This window comes from Balaenoptera ricei, chromosome 19, assembly GCF_028023285.1.
Source record: "Balaenoptera ricei isolate mBalRic1 chromosome 19, mBalRic1.hap2, whole genome shotgun sequence".
Lineage (NCBI taxonomy): Eukaryota > Metazoa > Chordata > Mammalia > Artiodactyla > Balaenopteridae > Balaenoptera > Balaenoptera ricei.
In genome coordinates, this window is record NC_082657.1 from 60,166,989 (window position 1) to 60,194,007 (window position 27,019).

Consider the following 27,019-nt stretch of genomic DNA (forward strand, 5'->3'; position numbering starts at 1 on the left):
GCGAAGGAAAAGCAAAAACAAACCCCACAGGAACCCGAAAGGAGTAAGAAAGAGGGTCAAAGTGGGAGGCCTGGGGTGGGGTGGGATGGGATGGGGTCAGACAGTCCGGGGAGCTGAGGGGGAGAAACGTGGACGGGTTAAGGGGGGAGAGGGAGAATGGGAGGAAGGAGAGAGACCCACGCTGGCAGGGCTTTTTCTGGGTGTGTCACTTGGAGCACACAGGCTGCACGAGGCAGCCTCAAAGGCACAAATGTACACAAATGCCAAAGCTTCCACATTTATCCCCATACCAGAGCCACAGCCTGAAAGTCAAATGGAGGAGCTATTTTTAAAAATCCCAACATGGTAACTAAACCCTCAAGAATTCCAAGGCCAGAGACAAAAAGAACCCCAGAGTCCCCAAACCCTTCAAGTGTCCCGTCCCAGGGAAGACCTGAGCCTGAACCAAGCTGGTGAATCCCCGCCTCTTTCCTTATCTTCCTAAATGGGGTTTCTTTGTTTAATAGGAAATGAACTTTTATAACATCAGACTTGCCCAAACCTGCAACACGAGGCACATCTGACCCGCTCACAGTGAACCTAGCTCTCAGATGCAAGTTAACAACAATGTAAGATACTGGAATGTGAAAGGACAGGCCAGTTACTGAACATCTGCCATGTGTCAGGACCTTTGTACACATCATGACGGTGAACTCTGCCACTACCCTAAAAACGAGGTGCTCGCTGAGGCATGAGGAAATTGCGCCTTCGAGCGGCAGTACCCTGCCCAAGCTCACGGCCAGCAAAGCATGGAGTCGGGGCTGTTCCGACTCCAAAGCCCACGCTCTTCCATGACAACATGCCACCTCCCTGAGCACCTGGTTTCAGAGAACGCGTTCCATAACGAGGACACTGAATCTGGGAACTACGGACCGCTAAGAATTCAGAACGCTCCGACCAGAAATACTGTAAGAGCCTGTCTCAAGAGAAACTGCACGCTTCTCTACCCTGCCTGCCCCTGCTTATTACTGGGTCTGCAAACGCACTGCACCCTGTCCCAGAATGACCCAAACCACCAGTTTAACACAGAGCCGGCCTCTCCTTCCATTTACTGATAACACTCCTCACACAGCCAGTATTTACTGAGCACCTTTTAACCCCTGGACACAAGGCCTCCTCTTCCCTCATTCCTACGTGCTGCCGCTGCTTCCTGCTTACAGCTGTGACCCTTCCCTTCCCACCTTTCCCACAACCCAAGCTTAGGCACCCTCACCTCTGGCTGTACCTCTGTAGAACCCTAACCAACAGAGGCGCCAAACCTTGGGACCACGGCATTCAAGGCGCCACTGAATCTGGCCCCCCTGCCCTTCCAGGCTCTTCCACGCAGCGTTCATCCTGGTTCCCGTGCCGGGCCTGTTCACACCTCTGAGCTTCTGCTCTCGCTGATTCCTCCAATTAGAAGACTCTCACTCTCTGCCTATTTACCACGCACCCACTATGTACAAACCACTGCAGGATAAGTGTTTTCAAAACTATGAGGTGCTGTACCAATGTAAGGCATTATCTTGGCCCCATGAAGAGTCTGGATTTATTAGACAATTATTAAAATTCTACTAGAGGTTTTTCAAGAATAGAATGAAGTAGTAAGCAAGACAAGAATACATCTGTAGATAGAGGCAAAGAAGTGAGTGAAAGAGAAAAGAAATCAGAGGCAAGTGAGAGTAAGTGACTAAATGCCGTCCCCTAACAGGCAGACCAAAGTACGGACACATGTTAAACTGGAAAGGAGGCGTTTTCTCCTCCTCAGAGGCAAGGGGAAGAAAAAGACTGATGGGCATTCAGAGATATCTCAGCTGGAATGGAGTCAAAGTTGAGAGAACTCTCCCAGCAGCCTCTGCTCCATGATCTATAAGGGAGAGTCCTTTGTCAATGGTAAAGCAAAAAAAGTGTGTATATATATATAATATATATACACACATATATATAATTTTAAGTGAGGTATAATTGATTTACAATATATAAGTTTCAGGTGTACGACATTCACAATTTTTAAAGGTTATATTCCATTTATGCTGCAACTAAGGAGCCCTGCAGCCACAACTAAGGAGCCTGCCTGCCACAACTAAGGAGCCCACATGCTGCAACTAAAGAGCCAACGAGCTGCAACTAAGGAACCCGCCTGCTGCAACTGAGACCCAGCGCAACCAAGCAAATAAATATTTTTAAAAAAAAATTGGCTATATTCCATGAGTTTTACAGTATATCCTTGTAGCATATTTATTAATGATGGTTTGTACCTCTTAATCCCCCACCCCTATCTTGACCCTCCCCTTCCCTCTCCCCACTGGTAACCACTAGTTTGTTCTCCTATAGCTGTGAGTCTGCATCTTTTTTTAAAAAGTGTATTTTTAAAGAAGGTACCATGAATGAAGGAAGGATGCTGTGTAATAAAGAATTTAACCATGCTCAAAAGAAGGTCTGGGCTTTATCATTGGCTGACAATCTGATTTAGGGTGGGGACTGGCCACACCAGAAAGACCAACATGATTTAGGGTGGGGCTCTGGGTCACGCAGTATTAGTTGACCTGGAAACTGAGATCAACCCTGTGGGCGGTCAATCAATCAATCATTTATGCCCATGTCATAGAAGCCCAATAAAGACTCCAAACACCAAGGCTCAGGTGAGCATCCCTGGTTGGCAATACCCAGTGCACAGTGTCTCGTGTCAACGCCAGTTACGTACCACGTTCCAGCTCCTTGGGGAGAGGACAATGGAAGCTCCATGTTTGGTACGGCCCCAGATTCTGTCCTATGAGCCGCTTCACTTGGCTGAGTTTAATAAACCATAACTCTGAGCACAGCAGCTTTCAGTGAGTTCTGTGAGGCCTTCTAGCTAGTAATTGAACCTGAGGGTGGCTTGGGGACCCCCCAGACTTGCAGCTGGTGTCAGAAGTGACAGTGGTCTTGTGTGGACTGTTCCCTCTCAACTTTGTAGTTGACCAACTCTGCAGGTGGCCCAAACTCTTCTCAGGTGCCACAGCTGAAGGGTCACACACAAGTTTTTAACCTGACCCTGGAAACTGGCTTTGGGGACAAAAGGGAGCAAGAGTGAGTGTTTATACTTTATGTGTTATATATAAAGTGTTATATATAAAGTCTATACTTTATGCTCTGCTCTAGTGTTCGAACTTTTTTTTTTTTTTAACAAAACAAGCATGTATTACTTCTATAATTAAAACATTACCTTTAAGAAACATACCCCTAAAAAGCTGCTTTCAGAAAACTATCTTGTAGAGCTGCTCAGCATGGATTGGAGCAGGGAAATTGTGGAATCATCAGGAAAACTACTTCTCAATTCATCCCAAGCATTCATTTCCTAAGTGAACTTACTGCTTGTTCCATTTCCTCAAATTAACAAAGATTATGTGATTTATGTCACCAAAGGGTCCACGCCTTGCAGGTAACAGTTTCAGTAAGAATGTAAAAGCATGTCCAGACTTCTGACTGGCTCAAGACTGTTCTTATATAAAGCTCCTTTCAGTACTTTCTCTCTCTCGCTGAGAGAGTCATTCTGTTCATGCTAATATTTGTCCTTTCTAGAAGAGGATTTCTGCTTTCATAGTGCATTGATTAGCAAGGCTGAAAATTCCCAATTCACTCACTGTAATCGAGGCAGACTCTGAGTCATTGGTAAAAAAAAACAAACTTCTGTATACATCTCTACCCACTTTGCTTTGACGTGAGATGTGTGCATAAAGATTTCCAACTGTTGATTTATGAATTCTTTAGGAAATTACTATCAAATAGTCTCATACTCCTCCACCTCACAACTTAAAAGCCCACCTACCAGCCTCACTCCTGAAAGCACACAATCCAAATAATGTCAGTCACTCGACCCTTCTATTTACCAGAATCTTCAAGAGATGCAATTTAAGATGTCTGTTCCATTCCGTTTTTCAAATATCCCAAGAGCCTTTCTCTTTAATCAAGTATTCTGGGGCTTCCCTGGTGGTCCAATGGCTAAGACTCCGCACCCCCAGTGCAAGGGGCTCGGGTTTGATCCCTGGTCAGGGAACTAGATCCCACATGCCGCAACTAAGAGTTCGCAGGCCACAACTAAGAGTTCGCATGCTGCAACTAAGTTTGCATGCTGCAATGAAGATCCTGCATGCCGCAACTAAGACCCAGCGCAGCCAAAATAAATAAATGTTAAAAAAAAAAAAAAAGTATTCTGACTTCCTAAGAAGCAAATTTAAGGCGCGGGCTTTCTCTAGTTGCGGCGAGCGGGGGCTACACTTCGTTGTGGTGCGCGGGCTTCTCATTGCGGTGGCTTCTCTTGTTGCGGAGCACGGGCTCTAGGCGTGCGGGCTTCAGTAGTTGTGGCATGCAGGCTCAGTAGGTGTGGCTTGTGGGCTCTGGAGCGCAGGCTCAGTAGTTGTGGCGCTCGGGCTTAGTTGCCCCGTGGCATGTGGGATCTTCCCGGACCAGGGTTCGAACCCGTGTCCCCTGCATTGGCAGGCGGATTCTTAACCACTGAGCCACCAGGTAAGTCCCCAAGGTGACTTTTAAAAAGGTGACTTCAGATAAGTAAACGTTGTTAAGACAGTATCAAAAAGATTAAATCTGACTTTTAAAAAGGTGACTTTAAGCAAATAAAATTTGTGAAAGTATCAACAGATTAAATCCATCATCTTTGAGGTGAAGAGTCTAAGAAGAAATAAACATTGGCCCAGATTTCTAGACCATTTGAGACAGCAGTAGTAAAACAGATAAATCTATGTGCATTAAGTACAAACACTAAGCAGACTGCAAACATTAAACATTGTAGCATTGATTGGACAGCCCTTTACACCACCTGGTCAGTAAAAGAAGCTACAAAGCATCTACATCAACAGTTCTTACACCACCACCCCCCAAAAAAAACTGGTTACCCATAAGCCAATAAAGTGTGTCCATCCAACAGCGAAAAGAGACTTAGTTTCCGCAGCAATGACTCCTCAGGAGATATGAGCCTTGGCGACAGCAAGAAAAGATGCAAACATTGCCCTGAAGGCTGACCTGACTGTCCCAGGTGCCCTGGCAGGCAATACCCCAAAGATCATTGGCAGAGAAAGGGAAGATAAGGAAGAAGGTGGGCAAAGAATAAAAAAGAAAAATTAAAACTTACAAAGGAGGGAAGAACAGGAGCATTCATTCGAGAAGCCATGGGCAACGTTAGAGGAAGCCCACTGTAACGCATGCCTATAAACTACTCTTTACAGCTTACACAGGGTTTACTGCCACTCTTCTGACTCCAACGACAACCCCGTTATTAATTATTAAAGGAGAAAACCGTGGCTCGGAGACCTGAGTGTCACACCCAAGGTCAGGCAAAAAGCTGGGGCTGCAATTCGGGCCCTACCCCGAAAGATGCACTAAGGAGTGACAAGGAGACACCTGGAAGAGAAGTCAAGAGCTGGTACAGAGGTGCCCCCGAGGAACTCGGGAAGGTCGTAGGTGCGGGGTGGGGTGGAGGAAAGGGAGCAGGGGGCCCGGGGCTGGCGGACGGGGGCCTGGAGTGGCCGGGAGACCCGGGCGCGAGCAGCCCGCCCCGGCCCGCCGCACTCACCCGAGGCCCGGGCGGGGTCGCCCGGCGCTGCGGCTCCTCCCGGCCTGAGGCGGCGGCGGCGGCGACTGCAGCGGCCGAGGCAGGGACGCATCATGCGGCCGCACTCATGGCCGGGCCGGAGGGGGCCCCGCGGCTCGGCTCGGTCCTGCCGGGCCGCTCGGAGGGAGGCGGCCTCCGAGCGGACACAAGAGACAGAACCCAAACTGGAGAGCTTGGCGGCACGACCCCCGGAAGTGAACCCCGCGTGGTCAGCGGCGCCGCGTTTGCGCAGTTCCGGTCGCGCCGCTCCCGGCAGCGGAGAAGGGTGCGTGAGGTGGTTTGCTGGGACTCAGCGGCCGGGATCCCTCTGGGAGAGAGGGTCTTAAAGACGGACAATTCCCAGAGAAAGACGGCTCTTAGTCGCCAGGTCCCCTCGCTAAAATAAAGGGATCCATCCAAACTGAGGTCCGGAAGAGAAAGGATGAGGGCTACGGGCTGCCGCAAGGTCCAAGCCGCGCGGCTAGGCTTTTTGACTCGGGGAGGAGTTCTTGCCCAGGTTTACTGAGCCCGCGGTGGCCCTTCTGAGCCAGCGTTAGGTGTGGCCTGTACGGCGTGCGAGGACGGAACACGGGTTAATGGAGAAGCGCGAGTGTGAACGATGGAGCCAGAAAGCACGTGGGGAGTAGGGGAAGCGCCATTGGATGCGCGATTCCTGATTAGCTGAGCCTCTGGTTCCCCTCTGAGCGACCTGGAAACCATGGCATCCCAGCGATTCCTTCCAGATGCTAAGTCCTAAGTTTTTTGAAGGTGGAAACGTGGTTGGATTTTGTTTGGTTTTTTTGGGGGGTGGGGGTGGTATTTCCTACAATATTTGGGACAACTTCCGCAGGGCTGGGAAGTAGGCGCTCAGTGTTTGTTATTAAACTCTTTTTAAGTACCCGCTAACTTGTAAGATTGATTAGAAACAGTAATTGCAGCTGCGGGATCTATCAGACTCTCACTGCCTGCAAGCCACCTTTTCACAATTTACCGTTCTTGCTCCCAGAAACGCTTATCCAGCCAAACTTTTGGAAGTAAGGGGTGCATTAATCATCAAAATTTGAACTTTAAAAGCTTAAAATTTTGTTACTGTACCTCTGCATTTACAATGGGGCTATACATTCAGTCAACCCTCATTGAGCCTCCTATTTCCTGGTCTGTTTATTCCCACAAGGAAGAAAAGTGGGGTAGGCCTCCAAGCCGTGGTCAATTCTTTTTGCATAGGCTGAAAGAAAGGATGATTGTCTTTGGAGAACATCAAGACTACAAGTGCCTGCTATGCTTAAGATATACTTGCTATGAGCAAGTTAAGAGTATCTTTTTTTTTTAATTGAAGTATAGTTGATTTACAATATCGTGTTAGTTTCAGGTGTACAGCACAGTGATTCAGTTATACATATATATACATATGTATCTATTCTTTTTCAGATTCTTTTCCCTTATAGGTTATTACAAAATATTGAGTATAGTTCCTTGTGCTATACAGTAGGTCCTTGTTGGTTATCTATTTTATATATAGTAGTGTGTATGTTAATCCCAACCTCCTAATTTATCCCTCCCCCCAAAAGAGTATCTTTTAAAAAAAAAAAAAAAAAAGCTTAAAAATCATGACTGTGATACAAATATAAACACATGTCAAAGATTTAATTTAACTCACCAATTCATGAGGAAGTAGGTAAGGCGATACATGTAGTTCAGAGATGAATCCAAAAGGCAGGCACATGTGTGCAGTCAGGAATGCTGCAATGAATTTGCTTAATAGAGCCAAAACTGGCTTCTTGTACAATGGGGAAGTCAATTGAACTTCTACCAGACAAGATTCATTTGTATGTCTGATATTGGTGTACAAAAATTGTTACCAAGTTGGTCAACTGGACCTGCGCCGGGGTCCTAGCCCCAGCCGAGACCTCTTGTCTTTTTCCGATCAGATTCGCACAGACAATGATGAAACCAGTGCTGAGACTGGAATAGTACCAGCTGTTTTTAGTGGCCAAAGAATGGAAAGGGGGACTCTAGTTCGCAAATCAACTTCTCAACCCAATTCAGGTGGAGCCACCAAGTATATTGGTGGGTCAAGGTAAAAAGGAGGGAATTGGAAGGAGTGGGAGGAATATTCATAACTTACTGGAGAACAGGGGTGTGGTTTGGACCTTGAACTGTTGCAACTCTCCATTTCAGTCCTTATATGGGCTTTTCTGGTTGTTGTCATGGCAGTCGTCAACTTCCTGACCCTGGTGGGCGTGTCATTTAACATATGCTAATATATTACAGTCAGAGTATAATGAGGCTCAAGGTCTACTGGAAGTCAAATCTTCGGCCATCTTGGGCCTGGTTGGTTCTAACCAGTTCTCATTTTTTTTCTCTTTGCATCTTCCTCCTGAAACTTAGATAAGAATAATTGGTTTCCATTCAAGGGAGGGTCAGGGATATGAATCCGGGGCAACAGCCTTGGTAACAGAATCACTTAGATTGCTTTCGATTCTCCAAAACCTATAGAGTTATAAATAGCTTAAAGCAAAGAAAAAAATCCATAGAACCACATAACCCAAGGCTGTGCATGACAACACCTAGTTGTCCATTGAAGGCACCCAATAATTTTTTTTGACCCATTTCAAAGTCTTTCACAAAAAGACTCATAATTCTCCTCTGTCCCCACACTTGTATAAGCTTGTTTATTGTAACTTTAAAATTGCATTGTTGCTAAAGGAAATAGCACAGTAAAATCATTCATTAAAATATTTAACAGGGATGACAGCAGTTGACAAAAACAATTCAACTCTTTCAAGGATTTTCATCTATTTCTCAACAGACTTGATATGTGGTCTTCTGCAAGTCATTTCCCCTCTCCAAACCTCAGCTTTTTTTTTTTTTTTTTAATCTCTAAAATATGAGCTCAGACTTGATTTCTAAGGTTTCTTCCTGTTCTGAGACTGTGGTTCAACACAGTTTTTTGCCTCACCCTGACTTCATAAGGCCCATAGAACCAAAAACCTAACATTGGAGGCCCTTGCAGGGATGGGAAACATCCCATCTCCAGGATTAGTTCTGTTTACCCATCAGGAGCTAGTTTCCAGCTAACCACTCATCCCAGGAAATAGTTCTTTTAAAGTGGAGCCTCTGTTCAACCACGTGAAAAGATGCTCAGCCTCATTCAAAGTAAAAGGAATGAATGCAAATTTAAAGTACCAAGAGACCCCATTTTTCACCTAGTGAGTTGGCAAAGATGAAAATTTGGTGATTCTCTGTTGGCAGGGCAGCCCAAATTGGTGCCATTGTCAATTTATTCAGCTCTTTGCAGAGCAAGATAGCAATGTGAATCACAAAAATCTAAGTGTACGTATCCTTTGACCCAGCAGTCCCACTCAGGAGTTTATCCTACAGATAGACTCACCCATGTACACAAAGATGTTTGCACTTCAGTATTTACAGTAGGATGTTTGTAGAAGCAAAAAACTGCATCGCCCTGTATGCCATCAGTATATTAAATAAAGTATGTTATACATACAAATGGAATGCTGTGGTGTGCAGTGGCCTTTGAGGTATATTAAGTCCCTTGTGTAAAACTGTGTATTTGTGTGAAAAAGAAGTTTTGGGGGATATATATGTTTATTGTACACAGAATGTCCCTGGAAAAATATACAAGGAATAGGTCTGTAACTTGTTAAGCTTGTAAACCATGTATCCATTTTTAAATACATCAAAATTAAAAATAAATGAGACAACCCAATAGAACAATTGGCAAAACACAGGTACTTCACAAAAGAATATCCAAAACTTGAAAAAATGCTCATTTTCATTAGTCATCAGGGAAATGCAAACTTAAACCACAATGAAATCGTATTTACACACCCACTAGAATGGCGAACGTGAAAAAACAAGTGCTGGCAAACATGTAGAAAAACTGGGACTTCCATACACTTCACTGCTGAGGGTAAGAATGTGATTATTTAACCTCCCAGGACAACTGTTTGGAGTATCTGCTGAAGGTGGACCAAAAGACTTGTGCTAGAATGTTCCCACAATACACAGTACAGTGTTGTTCATGGATGTTTAGGTTGTTTGTAGTTCGGGGCTAGAATGAATGAATCGTGGTATACGTATACAGTGAAATACTGTACAGAATGAAAGTACACACTGCGTACAACAGTACAAATAAATCTCACAAATAGGATGTTGAATAAAAGAAGTAAGACATAAAAGAATACATACTATATAATTTTATTAATAAAAAGCTCAAACTTGGGCAAAACTGATCTTTGGTGTAGGAAGACAGGGCAGGGCAGTGATGGCCACTGAGGTGGGGATGCCAGGGTGCCAGTTATATTCTATTGCTTGATCGGGGTGCTGCTTGTATGAGTGTTCACTTGGTAAAAATTCAGCCACGTACATTTATGATTTGTATGCTGTACTTTAAGTAAACAGTGGGAGAAAGAGAGAGAGAGACTTCCAAGGGTTGTACAGTGGAAAATCAGAAATTTCTTCAGAAGGGAGTTTGGGTGGTTTCTTATTTTTTCCACTGAGATCCTGATGTTGAATGCATCAGGAAGCCAGAAGGTTGAAACTCCACAACCCATGGTGTTGAACAAGGCCCAGGAAGTCCAAACAACCCAAAGTGGTATGATATGTTCCTGAATTCCTTTTCACTGGGCCACCTCACCTCCAGCTGTGGGTAGAGCCTGCTGGGGCAGCAGGCCTGTGCTTGGGGCTCTGTGTCCCCTGGATGTCCCAAGCTTGCTCTCTCATGCCCTTCAGGACTTGATTTGGAGCACATCTTCCTCCCCGGCACCCTATTGAAAAATTCTCCCTCTCTCCCATTCCTCCAACAGTTCACTTCCCCCTCCCTGCTTTGCTCCTGGTTACAAGTCAGCTAACATCCTCTGTCACTTAGTTATCCCATTGTTTATCCCTCACTGCAATGCAAGCCTCGTGAAAGGTAGGGATTTTGTTGGCCTCGTTCGCTGTCAAAATGCAGCGACTCAATAAATATGCATTGAATGAATGAATGAACATGCCATGGTTGGCCCCTTTTTCAGACGAAGAAACAGGCCCAATGAGTTTAAGGAGTGTGCTGAAGGTCATACAGCTAGGAGAGGAGCCTCACTGACTCATAGATTCTCTTCATCCTCATGTCTGTGAAACTGCTACGATCTCTGTGCAGCTGAGAAAACAGGCTCAGAGTTAAGTGATCGCCCCAAAGAAGCAGAGCACAGCTAGCCTGCAGACCTCATTCTGTCCAGCTCTGAAGATCCTGCTGTTTCTACCATAACATTCTCACTCTCTAAGGAGCCCGAGGCCATGCGCTATACATGGCAGCTCTGTACCAAGTCCTGAGGGCTCACCTGGGATGTGATCCGCCCACCCCCCCCCAGCTCCTCCTACCAGGACCTGATCCACCAAGTTGCCTGGAAGCAAGTCCCTGCCCATTTGTGGTCTGGCTCCAATAACTCAGTCCTCTTCTTTTCCTCCGCCTCCACCCTCCAGATCCTTATCTTAAACCTCTATTGGTTCATTCAACAAATATTTAATCGTCCACTCTCGGAACCATGTTAAGTGCTGCAGACACGGGGGTGAGCAAAACCAGACAAAGTTCCTACCTGTTGTGGAGCTCAGAGACTAATTAAACAGATAAAAAAGTGGACAATTACAAACTGGTGTGCTCCTATAAGGGGAAAGGACGTGTGTGGTGAGCGAGTATACCTGGGTATCTGACCTGATCTGGGGGTCACAGTGGAAGGCTTCCTTTAGGATGTGATATGTGAAGAACAAGGGCATTTGATGAGTAAAGGAGTGCAGGGGGTGGAGGAAGAGTTCCAGGCAAAGGGGTAAGTGGGGAGGTCCTCCGTGGAAAGCAACGTGGATTGTTTGGAGTTCTATAAGGAGCCCTGTGTGGAAGGCATGGGGGGAGTGGCTTGAGACCAGGCTGGAGAGCTTGGAAGGGACCAGGTCATGCAGGACCCTAACAACCATTTGAGGGATTCTGGCCACATCTGAGGGGGGAAGCCACTGGAAGGTTTGATCCCATTTGTGGTTTTTAAAGGTCACTCCAGGGAGTTCCCTGGTGCCCTAGTGGTTAGGATTCTGGGCTTCCACTGCCATGGCCCTGGTTGGGGAACTGAGATCTCACAAGCTGCGTGGTGCAGCGGAAAAAACAATAATAATAAAAAAAAGTTCACTCCAGTGGCTTACTGGAGAACAGACTGGAGAAGGGAAAGAATAGATGCAGGGAAATGTCAACTAATAAATGCTGATGGAGCAATCGAATTCCAACACTCACCATTCTGCAGCCACCATAGCAGTATCATTAATGGGTGCTAAACCACTGGGTGAGAATTCATTGGAAAATAGGATATTTAAGTAGTCTAAAAGTATCTTCCCGACAGATTACCAATGACTTACAAAGGGAAAAAAGTACCTTGACAGTGGAGAAATGTATCACCATCTCAACCTTGGGTCAAACAGCATCAGCAATAATGAGACAAACGAATGTGTGTGCCTCCTGATAGGATATGCACTGAGGACACACTTCAGTGATGCAGCACTACTGTCAAAAATGTGTTACCTGGGGACTTCCCTGGAGGTCCAGTGGTTAAGAATCCATCTTGCAATGCAGGGGACGCGGGTTCAAGCCCTGGTTGGGGAACTAAGATCCCACACGCGGCGGGGCAACTAAGCCTGCGCACAACAGCTAGAGAGAACCGCACGCCTCAACAAAAGATCCCGTGTGCCGCAACTAAGACCGGATGCAGCCAATACATAAGTAAATAATATATAAGAAAAAATAGAAACAAAAATATGTTACCTGACTTTATACAGGAGCAGGCAGAAAAACCTAAACTGAGAGACATTTACACAACATGCAGCCTGTATTTTTTTTTTTTACTTTAAAAAATTTTTTATTATTTATTCATTTATTTTATTTTATTTAGTTTTGGCTGCATCGGGCCTCTAGTTGCGGCACGTGCAGGATCTTCATTGAGGCACGCAGGCTCTCTTGATGAGGCGTGCAGGCTCAGTAGTTGTGCCACGCGGGCTAAGTTGCCCCGTGGCATGTGGGATCTTAGTTCCCTGACCAGGGATTGAACCCGCATCCCCTGCATTGTAAGTCGGATTCTTTAACACTGGACCACAAGCGAAGTCCCGAGCTTGTACAGATCAGTGTCTTGAAGGACAAAGAAAAGCTGAGAACTATTCCAGATTAAAGGGGACTGCCTTTGAAGATGGAGGAAGGGGCCTCAAGCCAAAGAATGCAGGCAGCCTCTAGAAGCTGGAAAAGGCAAGGAAATCATTCTTCCTGAGCCCCCAGAAGGAATGCAGCCCCGCTGATACCTCAATTTTAAGACCTGACCTCCAGAACTGTAAGATAATAAATTTGTGTTGTTTTAAGCCACTAAATTTGTGGTCATATTAGGGCGAAGGGAAAATAGACATGGTGGGCAACCAGAAACAAAGAACTGATGCTAAGCCACGTTGCCTGCTTTCTCCTGTGTAGTTCTTTTTTGGATTCATCCTCTAATCAAAGTATTTTGAATATTGATTCACCCATCAAATAAATATACTATCTCTCCCACCTTTTCTTCATGCCCGTTATACAATATCACAAGATATCTTAGCAAATGCTTGGTTCCAGGTATCTGTTGCTTTCCCTTTTTTTAAAAAAAATATATTTATTTATTATTTTTGGCTGCGTTGGGTCTTCGTTGCTGCGCGCGGGCTTTCTCTAGTTGCGGCAAGCGGGGATGACTCTTCGTTGCGGTGTGCAGGCTTCTCATTGCGGTGGCTTCTCTTGTTGTGGAGCACGGACTCTAGGTGCGCGGGCTTCAGTAGCTGTGGCACACAGGCTCAGTAGTTGTGGCACACGGGCTTAGTTGCTCCGAGGCATGTGGGATCTTCCCGGACCAGGGCTCGAACCCCTGTCCCCTGCGTTGGCAGGCAGATTCTTAACCACTGCGCCACCAGGGAAGTCCCTGTTGCTTTCCCTTGCCTGCCCCAAATCCACCCCTCTTCTCCTGGCAAGAGCACCTCAGTTTCCCATGGGCACCCACCCTTCCCTTCCTCTCCACCCAGTAGTTAGGTGGGGCTGATTCCCAAAACCTGGCCTCAGCGGTTGGTTTAAGGGCCTGAGCACATGAGTGATGTTGGTCCATTCAGACCAAATCCTGAGACTTTTGCTGGAAATACTGAAGGAGAAAATTCTTTTTTTCCACAGGAGCTGCTAAGTTGAGAGAACATAAGCCTGTTGCTGCTGAAGACCACTCTATAAAAAGAACCTGATCTGAGAATGAAGCCCAGCTCAGAGGGAAGCAGTCAAGAAGAGGAGAGAGACCAAGTTCTGATGACATCACTTGGCCCCTGGATCCTGCTGGACCAACCCCAGAACTTTTCAGTTATGTAAGCCACTATATTCCCTGTTTTTGAAAAACCAGTTTGCCGGGATTTCTGTCACTTATTACTGAAAGAATTTTGGTAAATATACCTTCCAGGTCCAAATACACTACTTCTATCATATTTCCTTGAATTACCAGTCTATAGATTTCATAGCTTGAAATCTCATGGTTAAGCCAGCATGACTTGGTCTTTGACATTGGTGCTTCCTCTTCTGAGGGGTCACAGATGTTTTTCATGAGTTATCTGGCCTGAATGCTTCCCAGGCCCAATGTCAAGTTCACTGGTCTGTGGTTTGTAGAACTCACTCCCCCCCCCCTTTTTTTTTTTTAATAAAATGGCCATATCATCTGCCTCTCTCCAACTTTCTGGCAAGTACAGAATATCTTCTATGTGGTATGGAGAGATAAGGTCCATATGAATCTCTTGAGGAGAAATGACCTTTCCCCCAAATGGAATCCGACCCTGAATGAACTCACATTTTCCAATTTTCCTGAATAGTTGGTATCTCCAGAGTCAGAACAAGGCTGCAAGAACCCATGCCTGGGTTCACTCACTGAACCAAGGGAGGACTTCCTCTAGCCACAGATATGACCCTCCTCCATCCCATAAAGTCTTCATGATGGGCTTATATTCTGCTGGACGCAGGGCAGAAACTCACAGGGACCAATGGCATGCCCACCAATCTGCAGTGCCCACATAAGGGAATGAACGCCACCTTACACTCCTTCCCTTCCTGAATTCACACCAAGCTTAAAACACCCAGCGATCCGGTTTCTTGCACATGATGGCTACACTGAGCTGGTCAAGCAAATCTGGAATGGACCTGTGGAGCTGAAGGCCCCATAACTCTTGTGGAACCACAGCTCCCAGCTTTTTCCTCCACGTTGGTCCCTTTAACTTCCCCCAACAAGTTTTTTTTTTTTTCTTTTTTCTTAACTTTTTGGCCACACCACACGGGCATGCAGGATCTTAGTTCCCCAACCAGGAATCGAACCCATGCCCCCTGCAGCGGGGAAGGGAGTCTTAATCACTGGACCGCCAGGGAAGTCCTCCCTCCCAGAAAGTCTTAAGTTCAATAGGCCACCTTCCCAGCGATCAGCAGCTCCATGCTTGGGGCACAGGAAAGACACTTGATCATCAATCCATATGTCATCTTTTCTCCTACATGGCAGACCTCTAGTTCCTCCTGCCTAACTGCTAGGACTTCGGAGAACCCCCAGTTTTCTGAAATTGACAGCCTGCCCTAGTTCAGATACCAGGGCATTCATTTAAAGACAGAGCTTTATTATGTCATACAGGCAACCCCCAGAAGGAGCACTGTAGCTCTGCAGTGTAGCCCTGGAAAGGTCTTTAGAGAATTTGAGGCATCAGAGCCCACACTCTGTTTTGCTAGGTGCTGGAACCAACTTTGCCATAACCGCAAAATTACTGGGAGGGGGTGTCAGTTTACATTTCTGTATTTGCTCTAGAACTGAAAAAGCTCCCGTAGGAGATGCTTTTATTTTTTACCTTTTGTGGTTTTGGTTTGTTTGTTTGAATTGAAGAGACGTGGAAGAAACCCAAACCCGACAGCCTGAAAACTGTGTTTATTGTATCTGGTGAAAAGATGCTGATTGGCCTAGAAGTTTCGGAGCAGAGGGTGGAATACATCAGCTTTTAAGAAGCCCCCTTTCAAAAAATCAATCGGCCTCAAACTGCCCTTCTATTCCATACATCCTCGCTTGACTTGTTTTACAAGTATGCTCGTTAATGTCAAGACGTCACCCTAACTCTGAAATAGGCGAGGAGGAAATGGCAAAGGGCATCCTTGTTTTAAAGGTGCGGACACCACGGCGGGGAAGCAACCAGAATCAGGCCATACTTTCTGGCTCCCTGCCGGGGCTCCCCTCTCCAAAATCAGCAAATCACCCACTCATTTGTTTGCAGAGCGGCCTGCGCCCACCCAGCTCTGCCCAGCCTGGGAGAACACCCTAGTTTTGAGCAGATCCAGCAAACGGGGTTCCCGGGACCTTCTGTTAGAGCGAACAGCGGGATGTCCCCGAGCGTGCTCCCAGGGCCGTAGGACGAGGCCTCCCGCCGAGGGGCGACCCCCAGGCCCGAGAGACGCGGGACGTGGGCCGAAACCCTCCGGAGGGCCAGGCGCCGACAGCTGCACCGCCCCGTCACGTGACGCCACTCCCGGGCCGCCCCGCGCCTGCGCAGACGGGGCCGGGGGCGGGGGCGGGCACGGCCAGCTGACTGACAGCTCGCGCGGGCCGGCGCCTCAGAAGGACCCGGGTCTGGGGCCGGCGCAGTGACCGCATTCCCGAGCCAAACGGCGCCCGGTCGCTCCCCGTCCGCCCGGCCGGCCGGCCGGCCCCCGCCGCGGTGAGAGGGGACCCTGCCAGCGGCCGAGAGGGGAGGGCGTGCCGGGTTCTCCTGGCGGCGAGGGGGCTCTCCGAGGGGCGACAGCTGGAGCGCCCGGGGGCCGGCGGGTGAGGGAGCGTGGGGTGGGGTCGAGGGCCTCTGGGGTTTCTGCAGGAAATGGGAAGGGGGGGCAGGAGCCCACCGTGTGAGGAGCAGTGCGATACCTGGGGGGGGGGGGCTGGACAAGGTGTCCCCGCTCCCGGGTGGCTGACGGTGTCGCCAGGTGGCTTAGGGACGGAGCCGGTTCCCCCCACGCCTCGACTCCTGGAAGGGCGTGCTGGGGAGGGGGTGCGTGGGACCGGGCTGGGAGAGACATTTGCCAAGTTGTGCTGTGTGTTGGATTTTAAGTTTGCTGCCCCTCTGCTCCTGGGGTGGCAGCTGGGGGCGGCATGGGGGCCAAGGAGGAAGGGCTCAGCTTGTGCCTTCCCAGGGCCCCCTCCTCCCCACGATCGGGAAGCAGGAGGAGCTTTGCAGAGGGGCCAGCACTACCGACACAGTGTTAGAGGCTGTTTGGAACAGCTGGTTCAGGGTGGCCTGGACCAGCGTCCGGGGTCTTGGAAAGGACAGGATGCGGTCTTTCTGGAGCTGGCTGCGAGTTTCCCCTTGGTGGGGTCTGGGCTTCCCTGGGTTGTACACCGATTGGATTTGGGAAGAGGAAGAGAGGACTTGGCAGTGGGCACGAGCCAGCTCCTGTGACTCTGCTTAAGTGTGAGGCCAGGGTGCCAGCCTGCAGACTGGGCAGGAACTCACCTCTGAGCTGGCACAGGTGAGGTGCTTGACATGCAGGCTGTCCCTGAGGCGAGTCAGCGTTTGGAGGCAAGCCAACAGCTGTCCGGGACCAGGCTGCTGTAGCCCGACCGCCCTCCAGACCATTCTCACCTGATGCTAAGGCTTTGCTTAGAGGCACCCCCTCCCTCACCCTAAACCAGGGCAGCCAAGATGCTTAACACCGAATTAAGCAAAGAAAAAAAAATCCAGTTGTATTACACGTGAGCGCTTCTTCCCATCTTTTCACGGTTCTCTTTGGAAGTGTATGTTCTCCCATTGTTCCTTCTCTCCCTTGGGCTGTCACTGGTTTTTATTTCCACTTTGTGCAGAAATAGGACTGCTTACGCATTTGAAACACAGGGCGACCGGCTATTGAGATCAGCTCACAATGAGAAAGTTGACTCATGAGATTCTCATTTTCCATTAAAGAAACGAAGATGGCTAAGGACTCAGGCGTAGGCACTTTAGCGAGCAGCAGATTAGCTTCTCATTTGGTTCTGGAGTACATTCCCGTGTTTTGTTTTGTTTTTTGCAGTGTTTGTCTTTTGTATGGCCTGTGTGAGTTAATGTGAAGATAGTTCATGTTACTTGAGAACGTAACAACTAAGGCCAATGAAAAGCTACTCGGTGACCTGAGTAAATCACAAACCTTAAATAACTTGCTTCGGATTTCCAGAGAGTGGAGGGTATCCACAGATGTTAGATGTGCTTCTTTTTGCATGACAATAGCTTTGGTTCTTTGAAGGTAAATTGCTTTGGGGTGACCCCAAATGGCTCTGAGGGCACTTCTTTTAGGATAGTCTTTAGGAAGGGTTTGGGGTGGGATGAGTCATGCTACATGCCTCCCCATCCTCCCTCAAAAAAGAAAATAATCCGGTTAAAAGAACCATCAGAAGCAGCGTGGGAAGAGAAAACGTCAGGAAAAGTCAACCCTCATGACATGCAAAGGGAGGGGTAAAAATCCTTATTGCCAGTGATAACCCCTCACTTTTACAGGACAGCGTAATTTGCAAACGGCTTTCACACAGAATCTTAATTGATCTTCACAAACGTCACAGATGAGGAAACAGGCTAATAAGTGACTTGCTCAAGGTCACTTAGCTACTAGGGGGCAAAGCAGAGTGTTAACCGTAGCCATCTGATACCAGATGCAGTGGCCTGTCTCCACTCCGCCAAGTGGGATGTGGGAAGGATGAGGACAGATTACACACATCCCAGGGCCCTAGGACTTTCCCAGCAGCCTTCTCTCCCACCGCTTGCCCCACCTGCTAAGTCAGCTTGGCGCGCAGGTGTAGATCCTCTTCACCACTTCCCTCTGTCCCAGGCTTGGGAGTCTGCACCTACTCAGATTTGTTTAAGTCTTTGAGAAATCTAGTAGGAAGTATGATTGCAGGGAGTGTCTTTTGCTCAAGCGCTCAGTGTTTCCTAACAGTCTAGGTGTCTTCAGCCCTGTGATGCAAGAGACCAAAGCAATTCTAGGGAAACTTGCCATAATCATTTTCCTTGTCCTCCACCTGGAAGAAAAATGCAGTGGTTGTGAAACCTGAGGAGTTGACCCAGTACTTTTGTTTATTTTATCCAGTTTTTTATACATGGCATTGTTTGCGTTACGGTGACACTTTTTTTTTTTTTTTTAAAGAGGGCACAGCTGTTCTCATTAGGGAAGAATAAGCTTGAATCCTGTTTTCTCGATCTGAGCATCTAGATCTGAAAAAGGACACCAGCGGAGGTTATCTGAGATGTGTTTCAGCAGGTCAGTGGTACAAAACAGAATTAAAACCAAGGCAGTCTTGGGGCACATCAATGGACATGTAGATCTGGAATGACAGAGGTGAAAGTTCTCATCTACTTCATGCTTAGAATATCGAGTTCTTTTCTGGGCATCGCATTTAATGAAGGACATAGAAAAAAACATCAAGCATATTTACTGGAAGTTGCTACAGTGGGGGATGAATTAGAGCTGGTAAGCCTGGAACTCTTGGGAGCCACGATTCAGGAACGTCATTTATTAGACCTGTTCTGTGGAGGTCCAAGATCCCAAGAATGAAAGGACAAAAGTTATACTTAAAAAGACTTCAGTTATAAGAACTTTATGGTATCAGAGTGATCTTTTAAAAACTAAGAATCAAATCATGTCTCTCCCCAGTGACTTCTCAGTAGTCTTGGGGTCAGATGCAAACTTCTTACCTGGGTCTACTATACGAGGACTGACTGACCTTCCTTGTTTCTCCAGCTTCATCAATTAACACTCTCTCACTCTCTCACAAAAGTCCCTCTTTCTTTCTGTGCCTTGACCAGGTCTAGCTTGCTCTGCCTTAGGTCCTTGCACTGGCTGTTCCTCCGGCCAGATTCTCCGTGGCTGACTCCTTGTCTCTCAAGTCACTGGTCCAGTATCACATGCTTAGTGGGACCTTCCCTAACAATATAAATCATTTCATCCTGGTCCCCAGCCCACTCACTCATCTTACAGTGTTTTGCTTTCTTCAAAACATCAGAAATGGCTTTATTTCTAAGTGCTTTTATTGTCTGCTCCCCATTTTACCATTGTATCAACAGTGCCCCAAACAGTGCCTGGCACGTAGTAGGTGCTCAATGAATATTTGTTGAATGAATGATTTTTACGACAGACCTTTTCAAAGATGGGAGGGCTTGCTGCATTGGTAGATACTAAACTAGTCTTCTTTTACTAGAGACAGTCATCCATAGGCTGGCTAGCTGACCATTGAGCACGAGAATTCAAGCATTAGATAGACAGTAAAACCAGATCCCTTTCTGTATGAGTCTCGTAGGTCTGCTCTAACAAAGTACCACAAACTGGGGGGCTTAAAGCAATAGATATTCTCTTATGGATCTGGAGACAAGACAGCCAAAATCAAGGTGTCAGCAGGGTTGGTTCCTTCTTGGGGGCTCAGAGGGAGCGTCTGTTCGTGGCCCCCTCCCAGCCTCTGGGGGTTTCCAGCCATCCTTTCTGTTCCTCAGCTTGCAGCTGCATGACTCCTACTCCTGCCTCTGTGGCCACATGGCGTTCTCCGCACCTGTGTGCGTGCGTGTGTGTGTGTGTGCGTGCGTGTGCGTGCGTGCACGTGTGTGCGTGCGTGTGTGTGTGTGCATGTGTGTGCGTGCATGTGTGTGTGCATGTGCGTGCATGCATGTGCGCGTGTGCATGTGTGCGTGCATGTGCGTGTGTGCATGTGCGTGCATGTGTGTACATGTGTGTGCGTGCATGTGTGTGTGCATGTGCGTGCGTGCATGTGTGTGTGTGCATGTGTGTGTGTGTGTGTGTGTGTTTTCACATTATCTTCCCTCTGTGTGTGTGTCTCTGTCTCCTCTCTTCTTGTAAGGACACCAGTCAAATTGGATTTGGGGCCCACCCTATTCCATAATGACTTTATCTTAACTAATTACATCTGCAAAGACCCTGTTTCCAAATAAGGTCCCATTCACAGGTTCCAGGGCTTCGGACTTCAACGTCTCTTTTCCTTGTTCAATTCAATGCATAACACCTTCTAACTTCGAAATCCATTGACCTTTTAAAGGGAAAAACTGGCAGGAGGGGCTGGGTTATTTTTCAGGCTAAGGACATCGTTTTGGATGTTTGTGCCCAAAGCGTTTGTGATCCTTACAACTCGCAACTAACAGCTTGTGATCTGTGTGTGTCCCAGGTGAGGGGAGGGAGGGTCTGAGCCATTGAGTGACTTGCCCGAGGTCGTGCAGGACCCGACCAACCTCCTGACTGACTGCAGAGCCCGTGGCCTCTCCTCCCCTCCCCCACCCACCGGTGGCCATGGCTCTGGCCCAGGGTAGGATGGCGGGTTTCTCTGAAGGCTCTTCAGGGGCCCTGGAGGGATGATTTCCTCCCTTGGCCTTCTGCTTTACCCCGTCGTCCTTGTGGTAGAGGAGTGGCTCACTGACAGTGAGATAAACGGTGCAGCTGGACACGATGTTCCCAGGTCAGACCTCGCGCAGCTGGTCAAAGCCGGAGGCCACAACATCAGAGAAGTCGTGTTTTTCCTTTGTTGGGCTTTTCCAGTGATTCTGAGGGGCTTTTAAGTAAGGTCTGGAGAATTCTGAGTTTCAGTGTCTCAGATTTTGACCCTGAAAAAGTATTGCTGATGTTCTAAAGATGAGACGTGCAGGAGTTCATAGAGAGACTTTTCTGATTTGGGCCCGGGGTGGGGGGGTAGGGTGAGAGCAGGGCAGGCTGCCAGCAAAATAGCCAACGCGACTTGTCCCTTCGCCTTCAGAGACCTTTTTGTTTCTGGCTCTGTCTCACCCAAATACCCAATATCCCCCCCTCCCTTATTTCATTTTTTGTTGGCTGGGTCATACATGCAGATGGTACAAAACTCAAATAATACAGAAAGATGTCCAGTGAAAAGTGGTTTCTGTCACTGCTTCCCCTACCCTCCCCCAGCTTCCCAGTCTCTTCCCCAGTGGCACCATCTCCACCAGTCTCTTCTCTCTCCTTGCAGAGACCTTGCTGTCCTTTACTGTCCCCAAGTATCACCTCCACCCCGCCCCACCCCACGGGCTGTGCTCCCATCCCTGCTTTCCGGTCCTCCTTCCTCCGGCCTTTTCAGACCCCTTGCTGTGGGCACCTGAGAGGCTGGTCTGTTCCCAGATGCTAAGAGCGAATGACAACACCTCAGCCAAGAGTTTTATATTTAGACGGGAGGTGCTTAAAAGAAATGAGTCTGTAACGGTAAAATGTGGGGCTTTCAGGGAAGAGTGCGGGGAAAGAGCTTGTATTTATGGGGTGCTTTTCAGATCAGGTTCCTTGAACTTCAGGGTTAGCCCTGATGAAGAGGTGAGTGCAGAAACTCAGAGAAGGAAGGAGGGAGGGGCAGCTGTTGGCGTGTTTCCCCAGGGCATCGAGACGGTGTGTTCCAGCTCGGATTTGCTGTGCCGGGTGCGCTCTGGGGGTTGTCACTGACCCTCACAAGAACGCTAACGGGGGAGCTGCTGTTACCCTCCCCGTTTCACAACTGAGAAAGCTGAGGCACAGAGAGGCAGAGCGATGTGCCTCCGTCACATCTGCTTGTCAGGGCAGAGCTGGCGCGCAGCTCCAGGCAGGTTCCGTCCAGGTACCAAAGCTGCGTGTACATGTCATCTCCCCTGAGTTTGGTGGCATCTTCATAGCTCTCCAAAGGCAGCGTAATCCCAGTGTGGCACACGGGTGACACTCCATGCTGTGCCCCAGAGGAGGAACCTCCCAGAAGGAAAATCTGTCATCCCTCAGGCTTTCTGGACTCATTCAAGAAATGTTCTCCTGCCTCTAAAGATGCAAAATGACGGGACTTCCCTGGCGGTTCAGTGGTTAAGTCTTCGCCTTCCAATGCAGGGGGTGTGGGTTCAATTCCTGGTCGGGGAGCTGAGATCCCACATGCCTCATGGCCAAACCACCAAAACAAAACAGAAGCAGTATTGTAACAAATTCAGTTAAGACTGAAAAAAAAAAAAAAAGATACAAAACGAATGACCAAGACTCATCACACCGTAGGGATAATCTCCAACAAAAGCTGAAAGAAATGGTAAATTCGGAGGGGAAAAAAGAGAGAGAGAAAAGGGGATTATTTTTTTCTCCTCTTTACCAAATCCACATGTGCAAGCTTGTGCCTGGGTGCGGGCCGTGCTCCTCAGGGACAGCCTTTCACAGACAGGTGTGCTCTGAGGCCTTTGCATCACAGCCAAGCATGAGTCAGAGAAGAAGACTCACCAGTGGCAAGAATGACCAGTGAGCTGGGGAAAAAGGAGACTCTCGGGTCAGCAGAGCAAAGGGAGAGTACCAGAGGAAATGAGCTTGGAGGGTCGCTGTGCAGCTGACATCCTCGAGTGGGAGGCTTTGGGGGTGAAGCAGGGAGGCTAAGGTGCAAAAATAGGGCCCAAGAAAAGTGGGGGAAGAAACCCCGCCAGAGAAGAAAACGGAACTGAACTGTGCGTTAATAGTAAATACCAAGGGCTTCCCTGGTGGCGCAGTGGTTGGGAGTCTGCCTGCCAATGCAGGGGACACGGGTTCGAGCCCTGGTCTGGGAAGATCCCACATGCCGCGGAGCAACTAGGCCCGTGAGCCACAACTGCTGAGCCTGCGCGTCTGGAGCCTGTGCTCCGCAACAAGAGAGGCCGCGATAGTGAGAGGCCCGCGCACCGCGATGAAGAGTGGCCCCCGCTTGCCGCAACTGGAGAGAGCCCTCGCACAGGGGTGAAGACCCAACACAGTCAAAAATAAATATAAAAATAAATAAATAAATAGTAAGTACCAAGAATGAAGTAAAAGAAGTAAGTGAGATCAGAACAGTGAAAACCTAAGACCCCTCCCCGCTTAATTCGTGTGGTGGTGTACAGGAATAGGAAACCAGTCCACGGAGGAAAGCTGGTCCGGTTCCCTCTCTGCTCTAGGAGGGGGTAGATTATGCTGAACTTCCTGAAGCAGCAGGGTCACTCTTAGAACCCCGAAGCGAAGCTCGGTGTGGGTGATGAAAAACTTCAGGGACACCCCTGGTTGGGGAACTAAGATCCCGCATGCCGTGTGGTGAGGCCAAAAAAAAAAAGAAAAAGAAAAAAATTTTAGTTATCTGAAAGAAGAAAGTGAGGAGGGCGAAAGAGGTCGTCTGCATAATCAAAATCTAACGTAAGGGGAATTAACAAGAATCCTGTGCCCTGTGGCAAAGACCGCATCTCTCAGGTCACGTCGAGGGGCTGAAACCCGAGGGGTCCTGCTAGGTTGAGCCCTCCCGCCTGGTGGTCCTGCTCTGTCCTTGCCTCTGTGCCTGTCGCCTCTCTGCACAGCCGCCCGAGTGCAGCATCTTTGCAAAATCGAAAACAGACTGTGGCGTTCCCCTGGTGCAGACCCTCCAGTGCTCTCCCGTTGTTCGTGGGATGAAATCCCAACTCCTTAACTTGGCTCCCAAGCCCCTGCCTAGTACACGGCCTGCAGCTCTGCCGGCCTCAGCTGGGCCAAGTTCATTCCCACCGCAGAGCCCATGAACTTGTTGTTTCCTGGGGCCGAGTTCGCTGGTGGTGGAGGTCTCTCAGGCTGAGCCACGTGCATGGGCTTCAGCTTCTAGCAGCCGCACGAAACAAGTAAAGGAAACAGGCCCAGTTAATTTTGCTAGTAGATTTTATTTAATCCAAGATAATCCAAGAGTATTATCGTTGACATATCTAATCCACATAAAAATTATTAACGAGACAGCGTACATTCTCTTTCTGCGCCAAGTCTGGGATCTGCACGGTTGGCACGTCTCAGTTTGAACGAGCCGCATTCCCTCGCTCAGTGACCACATGGGGACAGTGGCTGCAGCTATAACCTGCTTGTGCTTCATTCACGGCACTTATGACGGACCATGATGCTGTCTGTTTACCTCTGTTCTCTGACTTGAGCACACGCTCCTGGAGGCCTGGACTTTGGTTTGCCTTGTCCACGTGGCCCAGCACCTGGCACCCTGTGATGCTCAAGAATGTTTATTGAGTGATCAAATAAACACATGACCGAACAAACGAACCTCACCTCCATCCTCTTCATGTCCCAGAGGCAACTCAGTAGGTAGTGCCGTTTGGAGCCTCTTCTAATCAGGGGAATTGCATGCACAAGGTTCCCTGCTTCTTCTAGGTCCCTAACTATTTCATATCGGGACTTGTGTATTGTCAAAGGCCCATCATGATTATTCTTTTTTTTTTTTTAAATATAAATTTATTTATTTGTTTTTTTATTTTTGGCTGTGTTGGGTCTTTGTTGTGGTGCGCGGGCTTCTCATTGCAGTGGCTTCTCTTGTTGCGGAGCACAGGCTGTAGGCACGTGGGCTCATTAGTTGTGGCTTGCAGGCTCTAGAAGCGCAGGCTGTAGAAGCACAGGCTCAGTAGTTGTGGCACGTGGGCTCAGTAGTTGTGGCTTGTGGACTCTAGAGCGCAGGCTCAGTAGTTGTGACGCACGGGCTTAGTTGCTCCGCGGCATGTGGGATCTTCCTGGACCAGGGCTCGAACCTATGTCCCCTGCATTGGCAGGCGGATTCTTAACCACTGAGCCACCAGGGAAGTCCCCATGATTATTCTTTATTGGGCTTTTTTGGGGGGGAGTGACAGTGATACTAACGAGAGAAGGATTTTCAAAAGGAAGCAGTTAACAGGATTGAGACCCGGGTGTTGTTACTGCTAGGAGTTAATCTAGATCAGGGATTTCAACTGGGGACAACATCTAGGGACCTTTTGGTTGTCACGACTGGGGGTTGCTTCTGGCATCCAGTGGGTGGAGGCAACAGATGCTTCTAACAGTGCTACAGTTTGGCACACGGGACAGACCCCACTACCAAGAATTATCCAGCCTGCGTGTTGACGGAGCCACTGCTGGAAGCCCTGCTGTAGATCAGCACGGCTCCACATTGGCTGTGTTTCTGAATTGCCTCTGGTGACGTCACGGAGGTTATTAGTCTCCAGAAACTTGACAGGTTCTATGCCGGGCCCCATCCTTTCATTCCCTTGTCTCTCTTTCATGTAAACCGGCCCCTACTTATCATTTCTTTTCCTGAAAGGATAGCCTAAACGGGAGCTGCCTCCAGCTAGAGCCCTTGAGATGAAAGAAAATCAGCCCCACGTTTACAGCATGAATTAGAATTCTGCAGAGAAGACATCTGGAGAAGCCCGGGCCTCGAGAACCATGGATCAATGCACTTTAAACCCTTGGAAGCCGTTTGGAAACCTTTGAAGCAAAGCAGCAGCAGAAACCCATCTCTTTTCACCTACGTTGAAATAAACATCTGCCAGCTACGCTTTCAAACAAACAAACACGTATTTATTCTCAGAAGCAGGACTGGAGTGCAAAATTACATATATTTCAATTCTTGTTCAATGTTAAGGCCCCGCAGAATAAGAGAATTCAGCTCTCATAGTATTGTGGGTAGAAAAGGGATTGATCGTATATGTTTCGATTTTAAGGTTTTGGGGAACACTTGCAAATGTAGAGTTGTGCTAGACTTGGCAATATTTTTTATCTTTCCCAATCCTCCGACTAGTTCTGAGTAAGTCTGAACAGTTGTGTGTGTCGGGGTGGTTCCCACTGCCCCTCGCCCGCTGCCTCGTGCTGTTTTCTCCTGCACTGTCTTCCCTCGTCTGACTGGCAGACTCCTACCAGATTTGACCCAGGAAGCGCCGTCTAAGTCTCCCCAGGCAGCATCGAAGGCTCCTGCTTCTGGGCCTCCGTGCACGTCTGCATCCTGGAATTACAGCACTTGTCCCGTTGTTATAATCATTTACTTAGGTCTGTCTCTTCTTAGACTGTGTTTGGGAAAGGAAGGCCCATATCCTGTTCATCTTTGTATCCCCAGGACTTAATCACAGTTCACAGGGCATGGTAGGGGCTTAACAAATGTCTGTCGCACGAATGACCTGAACGCTACAAGATAACACCTGTTATCCGTCAACGCTGGTACGGCCTCCATCCAAGAAGTGAGGCAGCAGCTCTGTTCTTGGCCTTGGATGGTGAAGTTGCAGGACTCGGCATTGAGCAGAGATGACAAACCAGTCCCGGGGTAGTAGTGGCCCCGCCTTGTCCCTGGGTCTCTGTTTTAGTCGGCTGGTGACATTGTGGGCGGAAAGTGTGGGTTCCAGACGCAGATCTGTGGGCAGCACTGTGCAGCTTTGCTGACTCGCCATCCCCCGTCCCTTCCCTGCCCTGGGTCTCCATTTCCCATCTTAGGGCAGCTTCCATGAGTCTGTGCCTTTCCCCTGAACTTCTTGTCTGCCGCCCCATCGCTTTCTTGTCTGTCTGCCAGCTGCCACCGTCTTCTGGAAATCTGAAGTCTCATCCAAGCCTAACATCTTGGGGTTTTATTCGAGTAAAACAAAATCTAGAATTACGTAGTG

The 27,019-nt window shown here is 48.3% G+C and overlaps 3 protein-coding genes across 6 annotated transcripts in view; 1 reads left to right on the plus strand and 2 right to left on the minus strand.

The window, feature by feature from the left end:
- Positions 1–5,808, minus strand: part of ZDHHC7 (zinc finger DHHC-type palmitoyltransferase 7) — a 32,384-nt gene extending 26,576 nt beyond the window's left edge. For all 3 annotated transcript variants that reach the window (XM_059905587.1, XM_059905585.1, XM_059905586.1), the window contains exon 1: positions 5,588–5,808. The gene's annotated coding sequence lies outside the window, so the exon portion shown is untranslated. The remainder of the gene's footprint in view (positions 1–5,587) is intronic.
- Positions 5,809–15,062: 9,254 nt separating this feature from the next.
- Positions 15,063–17,269, minus strand: LOC132352980 (uncharacterized). Its single transcript, XM_059903776.1, has 3 exons — positions 17,147–17,269; positions 16,017–16,504; positions 15,063–15,099 (listed from the first exon to the last, which is right to left on the minus strand). The coding sequence occupies exons 1-3, from the start codon at positions 17,267–17,269 to the stop codon at positions 15,063–15,065; spliced, it is 648 nt and encodes a 215-aa protein (XP_059759759.1).
- KIAA0513 (KIAA0513 ortholog) overlaps positions 16,201–27,019 on the plus strand; it is a 57,338-nt gene continuing 46,519 nt past the window's right edge. Inside the window, exons 1-2 of one of the 2 annotated variants that reach the window (XM_059904300.1) lie at positions 16,201–16,357; positions 18,804–18,917. The gene's annotated coding sequence lies outside the window, so the exon portion shown is untranslated. The remainder of the gene's footprint in view (positions 16,358–18,803; positions 18,918–27,019) is intronic. The other variant, XM_059904299.1, reaches the window with a different exon arrangement.

What these genes read in the sequence shown, in the direction of transcription:
- LOC132352980 (XM_059903776.1), bottom strand. Translation starts at nt 17,269, where the DNA reads ATGGTCTGGAGGGCGGTCGGGCTACAGCAGCCTGGTCCCGGACAGCTG. An exon ending in TCACCTGTGCCAGCTCAGAG is followed by an intron (nt 16,505 to 17,146) that starts GTGAGTTCCTGC and finishes CATTTCCTGCAG; the next exon opens with AAACCCCAGAGGCCCTCGAC. An exon ending in ACGCTCGGGGACATCCCGCT is followed by an intron (nt 15,100 to 16,016) that starts GTTCGCTCTAAC and finishes CTGTGCCCCAAG; the next exon opens with CATGGAGCTGCTGATCGCTG.